At 43.0% G+C, this 17,069-nt stretch overlaps 1 protein-coding gene across 3 annotated transcripts in view; it reads left to right on the top strand.

The window, feature by feature from the left end:
• The first annotated feature begins 9,758 nt into the window (after positions 1 to 9,758).
• The window catches only part of LOC147305502 (PDZ domain-containing protein 4-like), a 53,396-nt gene continuing 46,085 nt past the window's right edge, over positions 9,759 to 17,069 (top strand). For 2 of the 3 annotated variants that reach the window (XM_086277617.1, XM_086277615.1), the window contains exons 1-2: positions 9,759 to 10,088; positions 11,341 to 15,178. In XM_086277617.1, the coding sequence (XP_086133743.1) occupies positions 15,119 to 15,178 (60 nt within the window). In that variant the 5' untranslated portion in view covers positions 9,759 to 10,088; positions 11,341 to 15,118. Of the gene's footprint in view, positions 10,089 to 11,307; positions 15,179 to 17,069 lie in introns of those variants that run through there. The other variant, XM_086277616.1, reaches the window with a different exon arrangement.

Below are 17,069 nucleotides of genomic sequence, written 5' to 3'. Positions count from 1 at the left end.
GGTCTTAGTTATGATCGATTTTTCTTTTTTATTACATTTCATCACAAAAAAGGACATAAATTCATAAATTAGTTTCAAGAGTTGTAAAAGCTAATTATTAACCATACACGTGGCCTGTATTGCTTGGAACTCAGTTAAAGTAAACACCTTTTTTTAAATATAGATTATTGTTGGTGCATTGATTTAATGAGGCGGTTCCACCAGACCTGCCAATACTGGCTGAGTAACAAAAACAAAAATGCCTCATGGGGCTTAATTACAGCTCAAGTGTTAGGGCCTGAAATTGAGCGTAGTGCTAGCTCACAGCTGGCACCCTTCTTCACACCAAGTAACCAAACCTCATGCAGGATGGACTGTTTAAGCTGCGTCAGAGGCAGGATACTGTCCCTGTGGATCTGCATGCCACTTTGCAACCCAGTTCACCCCAGCTCCTTTCAACTGGGTTCCACTTCCTACTTATAGAAGGACTTCCTCTATACAATCTGTACTTTCTATAGATTAAACAAATCCAATCTGCGGTTTTTGGTAGTTTTCTGAGCTGGTTGGAGATGCCATCACTTTAACCACTCAGCCACGACACACAAATGCAAACACAAAAAACAGACTGACAGACAGACGACAGTCTACAGACATGTCCTGATTAGCTGAGTGAGAATATTATTGGCTGTTGTTTCTAGCTGGGTCAATCAATAAATGACCAGCAGTGCAATAACAGCCGATGGTCTGCTTCGTAATTATTTAACCATGATTATTAGAGTCTCGCTGGGTTGGTGCTGCGGTGGTCAGGAGACACTGCTCCGTGATCTTCCCACTTTAATAAAACAAAACAACAGCTGTGTTCATCGAGGCCAACGTGCTCCAGAGGTTTACCATCGCATTCAGATGTCATGACATGACATACTCATTCTTAAATGATCCAACTCCATTAGCTAGCTTTGTGAGATGATGGACATTGGCTGTTTTTGCAGTTGCCTGGCAACAGCAGGTGGACGCTGTCTGTAACCTGTGTCGTGTGTGATCAGCTTCACCTGGTAATTAAATACATTAGAAATCGATATCTGTTGCTGTGGCACTATAATAAAATCAGAGTGTGATTCCTCCGAGCGATGGTGCTGCTCATTGTTCACTCACTCACACACACACACACACACACACACACACACACACACACACACACACACACACACACACACACACACACACACACACACACACTGTTATAGCAGGACTCGTGGTGCCAGTGACGTTTATCAGTGTTTATGAGGACTCATTAAAAACAGATTCACATTAACAGAGAGGCACAAGTTTGTAATCTTCATTTCATGTTAATATGAAAGTAATTCATGACTCTGTGTGTGTGTGTGTGTGTGTGTGTGTGTGTGTGTGTGTGTGTTAGGGTACGGCGACTAAATTGAATTAAACTGGATACATATAAATGTCTGCAGAGTTAATTTATAAGAAGATTAATTGGTTAGGAAACACACACACACACACACACACACACACACACACACACACACACACACACACACACTGCAATCCTGTAGTTAAATTGTTGAAATGTTTGCTGCCCCTCCCCCTCTGAGCCATTATCTTTTGCCCTTTCTCTTTCTCTCCTTCCTTTCTTCTGCTGTCACCATGTTTCTCTCTTTTTCACCGCACACACACTCAGTAAAAGGAAAGCAGGCTGCCGTGGTAACAAAGACGAGAGGAAGGAAATGAAGACAAAGACAGAAGAAAATGAGAGAGATTGAGGACTTGAGAAATTCGGGTTTCATGGTTTTTATTCCTCCTCTGCAGCTGAGATGAAATTATTTAAAAAAGCCTCGGGAACATTAAAAATAGCAACAAAAAAGTGATGATTTCACTAAGCTCAAAGGGCAGAAGCTCGAAGTTTTGCTAAAAATCTAAACTTTGTGGCATTAGAGAAGCAGCGGGATCATAAACTGGAATGTGATCAGGAAGTTGAACGGAGGACGTTTTGTGTTGCAGAGGATTCATTTGGAATCAGGAATATGTGCACAATATGGACTTGGCTTCTTTCTCCCAATCATTTCTTCTCAAACTGCCACTTCAGGCAGGGCATGGATAATCAGGGGAGTAAAGGAGAATCTGATAAATCTCAGCTGAAAATAGATTTCAGCAACTCTCAGAACGACAAACAGCAGCAAGAGTCTGTGTTTCACAATAAAGCACAAGGTGGACGAATGAGAGACCTCGAACCCCAAACCAAAGGGAAACCGTGTACACGTCTTATCTCACATCTAACAAGGTTATCAGTCAAGAAAGTCTCCAACTCCGCTTTTGTGTCATGTTAATGACACAGATCCCTCGAGACTCACAGAACTAAATGATTTCTTATGCTGTGCAGATAGAGAGGAGAAGACGGTGAATGGCTGATGATCACAGGGCTACATCTGTGCCAGCATCATGCACACGCCTACACCAGGGACACCAACATACATGTGATCCAGAGAAACACTGGAAATTAATATTATTCTCTTTTTTTTTTTTTTTTTTTTTTTTTTTTTTCCTGTCCCGTTTGGCTCTTTTGCATCAGAATTGTTGTCTAAAGGCAAAGAAAGATGCCCAACGGATTTACTTTACCAAACTGACCATCCCAGCCTTGCCGTAATGGTCCATTTGATTCACCTTTTATTGTTTATTTTATTTTCACTTACTGAATACGGGACAGACTTGACTGGGGGAAAGAAGGGGAGAAAGAAAGAGGGAAAGAGAAACAGCTGAGAAGAGGGACGGGGGAGAAGCGCAAAAGACAAAAACCAACAGAACGGGCAGAGAAAAAAAAATGCATATATCAATCACCTGGATCACCTGCTGAGAAAGAAAAAAGAAAACAAGCAGAAGAGAACAAGAGTAATAGAATAAACAACATCACAATGATCTATGGGAATATGACAGTAAATACTAAATGTTAAACATTATTGTGCAGCACATAAGATCAACAGAACACAGTGTGCTTTGAGGTAGGAGCCAAAAAGGGTGTAGTTTGTGGGTGTGATCACCCGTGTGTACACCTGTGAGCATGGACGCGCTTGTTTTTTGTTTTTTTAAAAGGTTCCTTCATGTAATAATCTGCTAGAGGGTGTGGGGGGGCCACAGCCCCGTCCTCCAGGGCGTGAAGCAGGTGTGGAGGAGATCAAAACTCCAGACATCCAGAGGCCCCCAGAACACAAGAGACCAAGGAAGACCAACAGAGGGGCAGCCGCACCACTGTCCCAGAAAGAGCTGAGGAGAGTCCCAGATGAGGGCTCACTCAGCAGCCGCGGAGCAGAAGCCAGGGGGGGTTGCAGTGACGCGCCCGTGAGCTCCGCCGGCAGCCAGCTGCGCCTGAGTGACCGAGCCCCAGGCCGAGAGGCCGGGGGCACCCTACCTCCGAAGTGGCCCGAGCGAGCCCCAGGCTCCAGGCCCCGATAAGCGGCCACCAAGGAGTGAGCCGGTGTGTACCTGGACGCCCATCCCCGGACACAAAGAACCACCAACGCACCGATGTCTGAGGGGGTCCGCCACTGGCAGGGGAAGTGGTGGTAGGGGGAGATAGGCCTCCAAACCTTGGAGGGCCTGAGATGTCCCCAGAGAAGTGGCGCCTGACACCCAACCTGACATATAGACACAGACATACAGGCACACACAGACACAAACATCCATTCCCACCCTCATGCTCTCATATGCACTTACTCCACACTCAACCAACGTGGAGACAGACATAAAGAGACGCTGTACACACGATCACACTCCCCAAGCGTACTCTACAAACCGGGTCTAGGTGCCCCCGCCCCTGGAGGGGGGAACTGCACCCAGACCCAGGTGGTGTTTCCCTTTTCCCTGCGGTGGGGGGAGGCAGACCGCCCCGACTCCGCAGCAGCAGGAAGGCTCCACACTCCAGACCGCAGTCGGACGGCCAACTCCTCCTCCTAGTCCTAGCCCCCCTGCTCCAGCAGGTCGCAGAGAATGGGGGTGAGAGAAGACTCCGAACCTCCCTCCACCCGCTCATTGTAGTGTTGATGCATGTGTGTTCTAAGGTGCATTTAAAACCCAGGAGGGCATGGAGCTACCTGCCAGAGAGCAGCAGGTAAGCGCATGGTCCCTCCTGCTAGCCCTCAATGTCTACGTGTATTTAACATTGAGAGGTGGGCAACGATGCCAGGGGTGGGGTGTACACCCTGATGGTACTTTGGATTCCGTGTATCGTGCCCACCCCCAAGATCCTATATGTATGTGTAATGAGAGTGTGAGTAATGTGAATGTCTAAGTTGTGGGATAAAATTGAGGCAGAGGCAGCCAGAAGGGGACAGAGGGGGGGGGGGGGGGGGTAGCCTCCTCTGCACCCTGGTGACATACCCCTACTCCAAGGCCCTGCATGTGTGGGTGGTTGTGGTGGAGCGGGAAGAGGGAGGCAGCTGGAGATGGGGAGGGAAGGAAGGGAGGGGCAAGTGACCCCTCCCTGGGGCCAGCTCCCCCGCTGACCCCAGTAGGCACCCCCATACTCCGCGACCCGCCAGGGAAAGGGGGCCCAGGCCCATCCAGACCGGGCCCAGTGCAGCAGCGCCGCCCGGCCCCACAGAGCCCGGGACAGTCCACCCAACCCCACCACAGAGAAAACTGCACCCACCCCACCATCCACTCATCTTCCAGACCACATAAGACAATAAACACCCAGGCTGAGATCTTCCTCCACCTCTCCTGTATCTCCCCCTCCTGCAGAGGCAGCTCCTGAGGAGAGGAAAGCTCCTGCAAGATGTGACCATCTCCCCCACCAGTTGAAGAGCCCCCCAGGTGGCTCGACGCACCGGCGGCACCCTGCTCCAGGGCTGGGCCCCCATGCACCCACCCGCCCACAACCCCGGCAACACACCAACCAGGACCCAAGCCCCCGAGGCCCGGTCCGGGTCCCAGCCCAGAGACGGAGCGCCCCCAGAACCTCACGCCCATCCCGGACCCACCCAGGGGCAGCCAGGCTACCAGGTCAGTAACCCACGTCCGTCAGCACAGACCCTCCCCTAGCCCCGCTGCACGCAGCCGCGAGGAAACAGTCACCTGAGAGCCAACAGAGCCCTCAACCGGACATGACCGCTACCCCGGGTTGAGCCCCCCAAGGAAGATGCCTCCGGGGAACCCCCCCGACGCCCTAAGCCTGTCCCTACCCCCACACCAATCACAACAGTGAAGGCGGGACCAAACTATGACCCCCCACCCCCACTAGGTGATGGAGCTGATCAAAGGAGCCCAGAGCAATTGATCTGATGTGGTGGCAGAGGCTGTATCAAGACTAATGTAATCTAATAGATAATTTCTATATTGGCTAGAATTAAGATTATTTTTATTTTTCCAGTTCATGAGGACAGTTTTCTTGGCTATGCATAGGGCAGTGAAAACCATATGGGCGATATTCTTTTCTGAAGTGACATTATCTAAGCTGCCCAACAAACACACTAAGGGGGAAGTTGGAATGTTACATTTCAGACATTTTGATAAGTCTTCACATATCTCGCGCCAAAACTTCTGAACTGGTGGACAGAACCAAAGAGCGTGGATATAATTGTCCGGTGAATTGGTTTGGCAGTGTGAGCAGTTGTTGGTAGACGTAAAGCCCATCTTGAACATCCGATGACCTGTATAGTGCACTCTATGTAATATTTTGTATTGAATTAATTGCAGACTGGGATTTCTAATTAGATGAAAGGTTTTTAAGCAAATCTGAGACCAGAAGTTTAGGTCTAAGTTAACTGATAAATCCGCTTCCCATTTTGCAATAGGAAGTGATATTGATTCATCTGTTTTAGAAAGCATTCTGTATATTTTGGATAGTAATTTGGGGGTTTTAAGAGTAAGAAATTGAACCACACTTGGTGGTGTTTGTAGTTCAACTTGACCCGGTTTAAATTTCTTTTTTACTATGGATTTAATTTGTTGATATTCTAAAAATCTTTTCTTGTTGATCCCATATTGTGTAACTAGTCCGTCAAATGAAATAAATTCTGTTCCTTCTAGTATATGTTCTAAATATTTGATTCCTTTACCACTCCAATCTGAAAAGTTTATCATATTATTGTTTTGTAATATGTCAGGGTTGTTCTAGATAGGTGTACGTTTGCATGGGATTAATGAAGACGCCGTCAATTTTAGAAACTCCCACCATGCTGTCAGAGAAGAGCTGATGTTGATGCTTTTAAAGCATTCATGTCGTTGGATGTTTGAGCTGATAAATGGTAGGTCTGAGATCTCTAGATTATTGCAGAGTGCTTGTTCTACATCTAGCCAAGGTTCATCTAAGAGGGTGTGTTTTAGCCATCCTGAGATAAACTGAAGCCTGTTGGCTAAGAAGTAGTGCTGAAAGTTAGGCAGTTCTAGTCCTCCTTTATCCTTGGTCTTTTGTAGTGTTTTTAAGCTTATACGTGGGGGTTTATTTTTCCAAAGGAATTTGGACATACATGAATCTAGAGATCTGAACCAATCTTGTGGCGGTTTAGTTGGGATCATTGAGAATAAATAATTTATTTTTGGTAAGACCATCATTTTTATAGCGGCAACCCTTCCCATGAGTGATATGGGTAGACATTTCCACCTAGCCAGATCATCTTCTACCTTCTTTAAAAGTGGGATATGGTTTAATTTAGTCAGATCTGCAAGCTTGGGAGAAACATTAATACCTAAATATTTTATATTTCCCGATTGCAGTGGTGTAGAAGAGGAATTATGGAAGGAGCAATTAATCGGTAGGACTGTAGATTTTGACCAGTTAATTGAGTAATCTGATATTCTTGCAAAAGAGTTTATCAATTCAATCACCCCAGAGATATTGGTTTGTGAATTTTGGAGAAAGAGTAACACATCATCCGCATAAAGGCTGATTTTATGTTCCACGTTCTTGCATTTTATGCCCTTAATTACTGAATTCTGTCTAATTGCTGCTGCTAGTGGTTCAATAAAAATTGCAAATAGTGAAGGGGAGAGTGGGCATCCCTGCCTGCTGCCCCTCAAGAGACAGAAGCTGGAGGATGTCTGGTCCTTTGTTCTGACACAAGCTGTTGGGGAATTATATAATATTTTTAACCAGTTTATGAAAGAAGATCCAAAACCACATTTGTGTAAAGTTGCAAATAGAAATTTCCAGTTAACTCTGTCAAATGCTTTTTCTGCGTCTAAAGAGAATATTGTAGTTTCTAGGTTTTTACTGTATGAGTAGTCTATCAAATTAAGTAATCTACGTGTATTTGTTGATGAGTGCCTACCTTTTATGAAACCAGTTTGGTCAGGATGAATTAAGAGGGGGGTTATTTTCTCCAGTCTCTTTGAGAGAGCTTTGCAGATTATTTTAAGGTCTACATTTATAAGGGATATTGGACGATAGCTTGAGGGATATACAGGGTCTTTGCCTGGTTTTAGCAGGAGATTAATGTTTGCAGAATTCATATTTGATGGAAGTCTGCCCTTTTCTTTAATTTCCAACAACGTTCTGTAGAAAACTGGTGCTAGAATCGACCAGAATTCATTGTAGAATTCTGCAGGAAAGCCATCTGGACTTGGAGCCTTATTATTGGGCATACTTATCAGGGCTTCCTGGAGTTCACCTGGTGTCAGTGGTGAATCCAGTGCCATTGCTTGAGTGTCCAATAATTTTGGAAGAGTTATGTTGTCCAAAAACTGATCAATTTCTTTTTTAGATGGGTTTATTTGTGGTGAATACAACGTTTTATAGAAATCCCTGAAAATGTTGTTTATTTGTATCGGTTCATATATTGTGTTCCCAGATGAATCTTGAACAGCACATATAGTTGTTTTTTCTTTATTTATTTTTAGCTGGTTTGCTAGAAATTGACCGGATTTATTACCATGTTCATAATTTTGTAGGCGTAGTCTTTGTACTAAGAATTTTGTTTTTTTATCAATTATCTCATTTAATTCTAGTTTTGTTTTGCATATTTTGTTCAATGTTTCCTGATCTTGGTGGGACGCGTAGGCTTCTTCTAGTGATTTGATGTTTTTTTCTAATTCCTGAATATTTTTGTTTTCTTTTTTCTTTTTATGTGATGAGAAAGAAATTATTTTACCTCTCATCACAGCTTTCCCTGCTTCCCATAGAACAGAAGCTGATGTTTCGGGAGTGTCATTATAGTTCAAATATGAAGTCCACTCTTTTTTAAAATATTTAATAAAGTCTTCATCTTTAAGTAGTGATATATTAAATCTCCAGTTTTTTCTTGGCGTAGTATTATTCTTGTGCATTGGTGTTAAAGATACAGGACCATGATCGCTGACAGCTATAGGGTGAATCTCAGTGTCTGAAATGTCGTTCAGCAGTGAGCTGCTGACCAAAAAATAATCCAGACGAGAGTAGGAGTGATGGACATGTGAGAAAAAAGTATATTCCTTACTGGTGGGGTGAAGGGAGCGCCATGCATCGCAAAGACCAAAGTCACTCATATACTGTTTGATTATATTTGTGGACTGCCAATTACGCTGAGTTCCCGCTGTATTGAGCCTATCCATGTCTTCATTTAGTCCAATTAATATTATTCTCACAAATGATCTGACCTCAGGGAAGAATATAAACCGAGCCGAGGCTCATCCCCTGCTGTTCCCCAGGACTTCATCCTCTTCTCTCCTCTGCTTGCCTTCAGCCCACAAGGCAGATGGCTGCGCCCCACTGAGCCTGGTGCTGCTGGAGGTGTGTTCCTGCTAAAGGGGAGTTCTTCCTCCCCACTGCTAATTCTGTCTATGTACAGTGTAGAGAGCCTTGACATAACTGTTGGTGTGATCAGTGAGGACGTCATCAGACTGATGCAGACTACTTCTGCTGCTGTGTCATTTGTCTTTTTGGGTGTTTATGTGCATAAATTATGACCTGAATTACTTTTTACAGAGAATTAATTAATACCATTAAATTGCCTTCTGTTAAGGCTAATGGGGTTACTGGTTTATTGGACTGGAACCAATTTATACCCGTGTCTGTCTGGTGTGTTTGTATGTACACAGTAATGTTGTCTTCATTTTGAATCATAAATCATCCTCGGTCCTAAATCAGCTGTTTTAAATCCTCCCACATTTAAGACCACTTTCTTCTGATTGGCTGCCCCTCAGCATCAGAGGGTTTGACGAGCAGGTGGGTGGGGCATCTGTACTGATGAACTGAGTGTTTCACAGAGTCTGCTGGACTAAGACACGTAGGACAGAAAGTAAGAATAATAAAGAAAATAAGTTCTACTTACAGATGTGTTTGGTTGCAGACTGCTTAACTGTTTAAACTAGAAGATTTATTGTAAATATGGGATAAATACACTAGTGTATTCTGGCTGCTATCAGTGGGTCTGAAACCCCCCACACATGCCTGCTGTGTTCTTTACTGTGATTTTTTTCGTCTGACACATTGACCGTCCTCTGCAGGAGGAAGAAGCCGGCCGTATAAAACTCAAATGTTCCTGCTGGTTTAAACTGTTAAAGTTGACATTTTGAAGATAAGAGGATTCCTCCTGACAAACAGCATGCACATGCACATAACAGTCTGCTCGGTGTTCTTTTAACCGCAAAGACAACACGAAAAATGTTTACATGCATGCATGCTGAGTAAGAGTTGAATGTCAGAGAGATAAAAGAACAGGTGAAGAACAATAAGAAGAAGAGACGAAAAAAAAGGAAAGATGGGAGGGCGGACAGAGCAGGTGGGAGGGAGAAGCAGAGGAGGAGGAAAGAGGCATCGTGGAGGGGAAAATTAATTGCCCGCTGCAGGTTATTGGCTGGCTGCACCGCCACGGAGGCTGCTGTTGTTCCAGCGTGGGGAGGATGCTGCAGAAGAAGAGAGAGCGGCGAGCAGAGAGCTGCAGATCTCTGCTGATTCCTGATGCACCGCCGGCTCCTTTTCATCCGTCTGTAGAGAGCCACGGCCGCTCAGACTGGGAGGGAAACGCCACAAATCTGTTTTAATTTGGAAGAAAGCAGAAGGAAGACGAGCAGGTGGGGACACAAGTGTGCCGGTTTTACCCACTTCAGGATCACCTTCTGTGGGAGGAGAAGGCGACTGATTCCCCGGGGAAATCAAGGAGTGGACGGTTCCCAAAACATCTGGAAAGGTGCAGCTGGAAATATTCTTTAAATGAGATTTAAAATGAAATCACTTTGGCTAAATCCTGTTTAGATTTGCTTTTTCTTCCAGGGGGGGCTTTGGAGTTTCTGAATTTTACTTCTTCTTGTAAAGCTGAACTTAAAAAATCATCTTCTTATCCATCTGCAGTTTCAATTCCTAAATATTTTATCTATGAAAGTCTTATTTTCTGATATTCCAGTGCAGTAAATTGTCTTTTATAACTGGGATGCTTTAACAAAGCTGAGATGAAACATTCTTCATGATCTTATTTGATCGACTGATTATTTTCTCGATTTCTCCCAGAATGTCAGAGTCGGTAGTTTTGCATGACTGAACTTCAGGTTTTGATCCTTCAAGTTAAAGACAGATCCACAAATCCACAAATCTTGCAATTTGACAAACTGAGCCTGAACATTGTTGGTAAATTTTATTCAGTGTTTACTGATTTACTGTTGATTTATTCAGTGATTTCCAAATCACGCTTTCTGCCTTGAAAAAAAAATCCCCACCATTTAAAATCTTTTATGGTCGATCTGCATTCCTGCTCTCACCAACAGCTGTGAGCTGATGAGCAGTGAGTGGTCTCATGTCGTGGATAAACCTCTTCTTAGGTAAAATACTTTGTAGCAACATTAGTATGAAATGTCAGCGTTAGCTGCTGTTCATCTGCAAACCACTTTGGAACCCACCCCCACCCTTTCACACTGTCTGACTGAATCGGTGTCATATCTGATGTTTGGCTTTCTGAGGTTAGAGTGAAATGAAAGGGCGGGGTGTCAGAACAGAGCTATACCTACAAATGCTGCGAGAAAACAGGATTGTGGTTGTTTTGTGACAGTTTTCTGCTTTAACAGTCCGATCGCACAGATTTACCTTTCAGTTCGATTTGAAGTTTAAAGGTTGACATATTTTCACTGGATTGATTCCTGATAATAACTGACAGGATGAGCATGTCTGTGGGTCTGAAAGGTCAGCTGCACTGATAATCTCTCGCAGGGCAAAAAACTCAATGACATTCGAACAAAAACAAAAAGCTTAAAATGGAAAAGATTAAAAGATTTTGAGCAGCGAGATCAGCTTTTGGCTGCAGACATGTGAGTCTATTCGCTGCTCTGAGCAGAAGGACAAAGAACAAATTCATAGAAATTCAGAGAAATGAGCAAAAACCAAGCCTGTGTGTGTTCATGTGCTCATTCAAGAACCTCTTTCTCTCTGTTTTTCTGCATCTCTGTGTCCAGGAGCGAGACTAAGCCGGATTTAACCTCTGTAGAGAAATGACGGAGCAGCAGAGGAAATCAAAGGATGAAAGAATAGAGGAGGAGAAAGGAGAGAAGGCCGGTACTCTCAGGGTCTAGCTCCTCTCAGAAAACCTGCCGGCTGCTCCTGGAGGAGGATTTTTTGGGGAGATTACGCGGAGATAAAGTCAGCTTCATGGCAGACAGAGGGCGACTGTTTGAGGCTGAAGTTTGCTGAAACAAAGCCGGTCTTCACCTGTGTGGATTATCTCACCTGGAGGAGGATTTTTGGGGATTGAGGAGTTCACGAATTGATTTTTCTTTCTGGTCGACAAAGATTTAAAGATACTTGGAATTCAGTGTGGTGACCTAAACACTGGAAATTTCATCGACTGAGGAAAAGAATTCGTGTAATTTTCTGTTTAGTGGCACATTTGGAAAATACAGATCCAGCAGCCTTGGGTCATTTGCTGAATTAGACGCACGTAACTGAAAAACAAAGTGTCAAAAAGGGATTTTGAGAAATTCCCAGAATGGCGTCTCTCCATTTAAACGCCTTTCACGCTGCAGTTTTTCTCTCCCTCTGTTTGTTTCCTGTGAACACACTTTTTTAATCCTCTCTCTTTGTCTGGGTGCATGTCTTTTGCTCCTTTTCCCTCTGAGACGTCTGACAGGAATCCTGTGCTGGATCAGGGTGCATAAAACAGGTGCTGATGACAGATAACAGGTGCAGAGAGGCGCAGGTAGACTCTGATAAAGCCAGATAACTGATGCTCGGTGACAGAAGCAGCAGGTGATACAGGCTGAATGTGCTTCTGCAGAGAGTCGATCCTGTCTGTCATCTTTCTGCAGGCTAATCGAGGACCGTCTGTGGGCGAGGTGGGCGGTGATAAAACCGGAGGGAGACGCTGTTCTCTGCAAAAAACCAACATGCAAAAGGAGAAAAGTTAAACAGCCCCGAGCAGCAAGTGAGCAATAAATCTTTACTTAGAATGAAAAAGTGAAGGAAAAGATTCAGAAACTGCAAAGCGCTGATTTATAAAACAACCTTTTACACAGAAACATGCAGGCACAGGAAACACCTGTCAGTAAATATTCATCATCAGATCATTTTGGAGCTCACAGGTTTGTCTTTGAAGAAACTTCAGCTCTTTAACACAATAAAATAGTTTGCAAAACTAAATGTGCTTCGAGACTTTGCAGCTAAATTTAGATTTTCTGAGGGAGGAACAGCAAAAAGGACTGAAATCAGGCTCAAGGAGGAAACAACATGTGATATTCAACTGGATATTAAAACACACAGACATAAACTGAGAGACGCAAAGTGCACGTGGCAGAGACCGATGTGAGCCGTTAGTGAACCAGCAGGAAATGTATTTTTAAACTTTATAGTAGACACACAAAAGTGGCCAAAAGTGCACAAAAATGACAGATTTACTGATATAACATGGGAGCATTTTCCATCTGCACACATCAAAGCTGAGTGCAAACGTAACACTTTAGATGGAAACGCTGGATTCAGAGAGGAGAGGCTGAAATGTGGAGTCACTGCTAAAAGCACAAATGCTGCTTCTCCTTTCTGACCCTACAAACGCATCATTAATGCTCAAAGCATTCAGCTCTAAACACAACCAACCTTTCAAAAAACACAAACGCACAAACTTTGATACGTAAAGTAAAAAACAAATCTCTTGTTTGGTTTGTTAGGTGAGCGGTTTGGGTATAAAACCACATTTTAAAGTTGAAACAGTAGAAACAGATGCTGGCGGTTTCAAAAGAAAAAGAAAGTTCTTTTACTTCTGCACAGACACGATCAGCTCGACTTTTGGACAATGTTTACAGAGGAGCCGCGGGCTTCTTATTTCTTGTGGTGATTCAAACCCTCAGATGAATTATTGAGAGCTCTTGATCCTCTCTCATCAAGAAACGGTTCCAATCTTTTATTGAAGCTCTTGGCGTTTTTACAATATTTCAAAATTTCTGACACAAGCCAGCAGCCTGTTAGAGTCAGATTGGGGGAGAAGGAACGTCGCTCTAAACGCTCACTGATGTTCACATGAATTATTGAAGCGAACTGAAAACAGTTTACAACCGGGAGAAGAGTTCTTTTCTTCAGTTCTTATTAACCGTCACAGGCCTCAATTCCAAACGCACCTCAGGAGACACACAAACTAACATTTAGCTGGAGAGTTTGTGTTTGATTAGAGGCTCAGATTTAACCCATTTTGGAAAAGCAGGAAAAAGAATTTTTTAAGCTAAGAACCTTTTCCTTCCTGTTTGCAGGAACACACACTTTATTTAACCAAACCAACAGAGATCACACAAACGTCATCCTTCACTGAGTTTGAAGTTTGTCGTCTATAAACTTTCAGCTGTTACATTTACTCTAAACAGAAGCTGAAAACACACAATTTGCAGTCACTTTCTTCTCCATCAGCTTTCCTGCGCTCATCATTTTTTAAAAGCACCACGATTTGGATCTATTCTGTTTTTATTCATCACTCTCGCAGAAGCTACCAAATTTATTCAAAACAGAGAGAGAAGCAATTTGTTTGGTCATAAAGATAAAATATTCAGTGCAAGAAAAAATCAAACCGTTTCTGCTGCAAACATCCAACAAAGTGAAGCTTAAGTTGATTTAAACTATTTGATATTTGCACTGAGACTGCAGCTGAATGATGCTGTAAGCACACGTGTACACTCTCCCTGTGGGAGCCGTGAACCAGCACTCGGACTTCATCCTTCCATCAGGAGAGATTCAGCCGCTGTTCATTTTTGCTTAAACAAACTGAACTGATTTTTCATGTTAACAGTTTCAAGCACAAACCGGAGATCGCCTTCCTCCTCCTCCTCCTCGTCCTCCTCCTCTTTCCCCCTGTAGGGCTGAAACAATCTACCGTGCATGAATAAAAATTAATTTTGATGAAAAGTGTCTCGCCTCCTCGCTGGCCGCAGGACGCCAGATAAAAGCTGTTTACTGCAAGGAGCAACAGAACGCAGCCTTTTTACGACAAAAACGGAGCCGAACGGCGTTTGTGCTGCTTTTGTCTTCGTTTCATCATTATTTCTGCTTGTGAGTGGGAAACAGTGAGAAACAGAGAAGTGGGTTTTACTTTTGTCTTTAGAGCAGAAAAGAGGACACGACGCAAACTCAGCTTGACTCTCAGCTGGGGTTTCCCTTTCTTGTCTTTGAAAGAGAACTTGTGACTTTGAGCTGATAAAAGGAGCTGCACATGTTTGGAGACACTTCTGGGGCTTCTCAGATGAAGTGGAAATCTCACTTTACTGTATAAAAACTACAAGTACCCTACTTTGGTGCATATTTGTCTAAAAACTGACTGAGTTTGAAGAACAAGCACAGATCTGCTATACAGCTTTTACCTGTTTGAAATAAATCAGCATAAATTTGAATCATTTTTTGATACATTTCTTGACAGATTTCCTCGCAGCCTTATGGTTAACACAAAGAACAAGAATAAAACTTTTTAGATACACGATCTTCATCACAGAATAAAGATTTCACTTCGTTTTGGCTCAAACCTGATGATTTGATGTCAGTTTGGAACCTCATTTTAGGCCAAAGGTCAGTGGCTGATTAAAAAAGGTTAAACAAGCAAGATCGCGAACACTGACCCGGACACATCAGATTTGGAGGTCAAAGGTCAGACAGACAAGCTGGATTATCGATACGGACTGGCAGCTGTTTCCTGAGGGACCTGCGGTGACAGAGAACAGACGACAGAGATTCAGATCAAGAGGACAGACAGACCGAGACGCCATCATGGGCTGCAACATGTGCGTGGTCAAACGTCCAGAGGAGCAGTACAGGATCATGTTCCAGGTAAGAAATCTGAGTGCTGGTGGCTGAAGCTTAAGCTGCTAAAAATGCTCAGTTTATTTTATGATGTAAGCATTTTTGAGGGGCAGCCAATCAGAAGAAAGTTAAAAAAGGACATCAGAATGGCTCATTTCAGATACGGATGTGTATCATCTGAACGGTGAAGCTTGCAAAGAAATACCAGTTATTAAAGAACTGAGGCAGAGCAAAAGTTTGGTGTTTGCCTTTGAACCGTGCAGTGGGATAAAGTCCAAAGATTAAAGAAGGAGATAAAAATAAATGCAGATGGATTTAGGATTCATGAGCGCTCACAGCCGAGAGGCGAGGTGGAGAATGTGAATTCATCAGCTTTGGTTTCGGAGAGAGAAACGAAGGTTGAGTAAAGACTGTGTGTTTGTGTGTGTTGATACAAAGCGTGGCACCATTCATCACTGCAGCTCGGTCCAGTTACTCTGTAAAGGTCGCGGTGTTATTCTGTCCAGTGGAGGCTGAAAGTCACGAGAGACTCAGCTTTCAGCGCGTTTGTGGAAACATAATCTGATTCTGTCCTTGTAATTTGCTTTTTTAGCATTTCTCTCAAATGAATCCTAATTCTGTTGGCACTTCATTGATCATGTTATGAGGATTATTTATTTTTCAGGAATGAAACAACCAGTTCATGACTCCAGATTTACCTCACAAGACAGCTGAATTTTATTACAGTTTAAAAGATAAATGAAACCTCTGATGTTTTCCATTCACAAAGACTCTTTTCAAACTTTAACATTACAGTTTTGGTTGCTGTTTTCTTGGGCGTATTTGGGTTGTCTGACGATAGCTAAAACAACTGGCAAGAAGTACTCATGAAACAAACAGACATACTAATAATGGGAATTTCACTCACCATAACTCCATAGCAGCACATATTGTTTTTATATAATTGCATAATAAACAGCACAAAGTCCAGTTTATTACAAGTTTACAATGATACGATAACCAGTGTAAATGACATTGAAGAGTGCTCTCCTAAGAATAAAAGCAAAATAAAATAAAATGGGTAAGTTTCTTTAGACCTGACTCCTGATGAACAGGATATTGTGAGTTCAATAGTTTTCCAGAGGAACGAGCTGTATTGAAGTAAATGTTTGTTGTCTGTGGTTCTATGACTGGAGCTGTCCATGGTGCTGAAACGAGTCAGACTTTTCTTCTTACATCACTGCTCCTACATCTGTCTCATTTTAGTCAAGCAGGTTTGTTGTACTTTGTAAAGTCCAGTTTATATACTGCCTATCTTCATCCTTACCTTATACAGAGTGCTTAAAACTACATAGCATAATAAAACAATGAAATACGTAATATGTAATTTAAAATATGTACTGAAAGGATTTCGTTGGCAAAAGATTAGATTCTGGGTGAAAACTTCATTAACTTGTTGTTGTGCTCATTCAGTGATGAAAGAATTTAATATTTACATAAACTTAGCTTTTACTTTCCAACTTTGAGAACTGTATAGAGTCAAATACCAACAAGTTATGAACAAGTGTTTAGGAGTGAGTAGCTCTACTGAACTGCACTGTATTATTCAAAGAGTTGTTTCTTTTACTTAGCTAGCTAACAGGGTAAACGTCAGAGTGAACATAACTGGCTCCTTTGAACACAGAGAGTTAAAGTGAGCATGTGTGAAAATGTTACACATGGAGCAGAGCTCAGTCAGAATGAATGAAGTCAGTGACACAACATGAAATATACATGAACACACGTGGTTACTGCAGCTGAAATTCTAATTGGTTAAAATAAGGCACACACACACACACACACACACACACACACACACACACACACACACACACACACACACACACACACACACACACACACACACACACACACACACACAGATAGAGAATAAATACTG

Source organism: Aulonocara sp. 'chitande type north' Nkhata Bay, linkage group LG20 (genome assembly GCF_057382095.1).
Source record: "Aulonocara sp. 'chitande type north' Nkhata Bay isolate Kocher_YH1m ecotype deep benthic linkage group LG20, A_spYH_male_GT1.1, whole genome shotgun sequence".
In the NCBI taxonomy this organism is placed as follows: Eukaryota; Metazoa; Chordata; class Actinopteri; order Cichliformes; family Cichlidae; genus Aulonocara; species Aulonocara sp. 'chitande type north' Nkhata Bay.
This window is presented reverse-complemented; position numbering and strand designations above follow the sequence as displayed.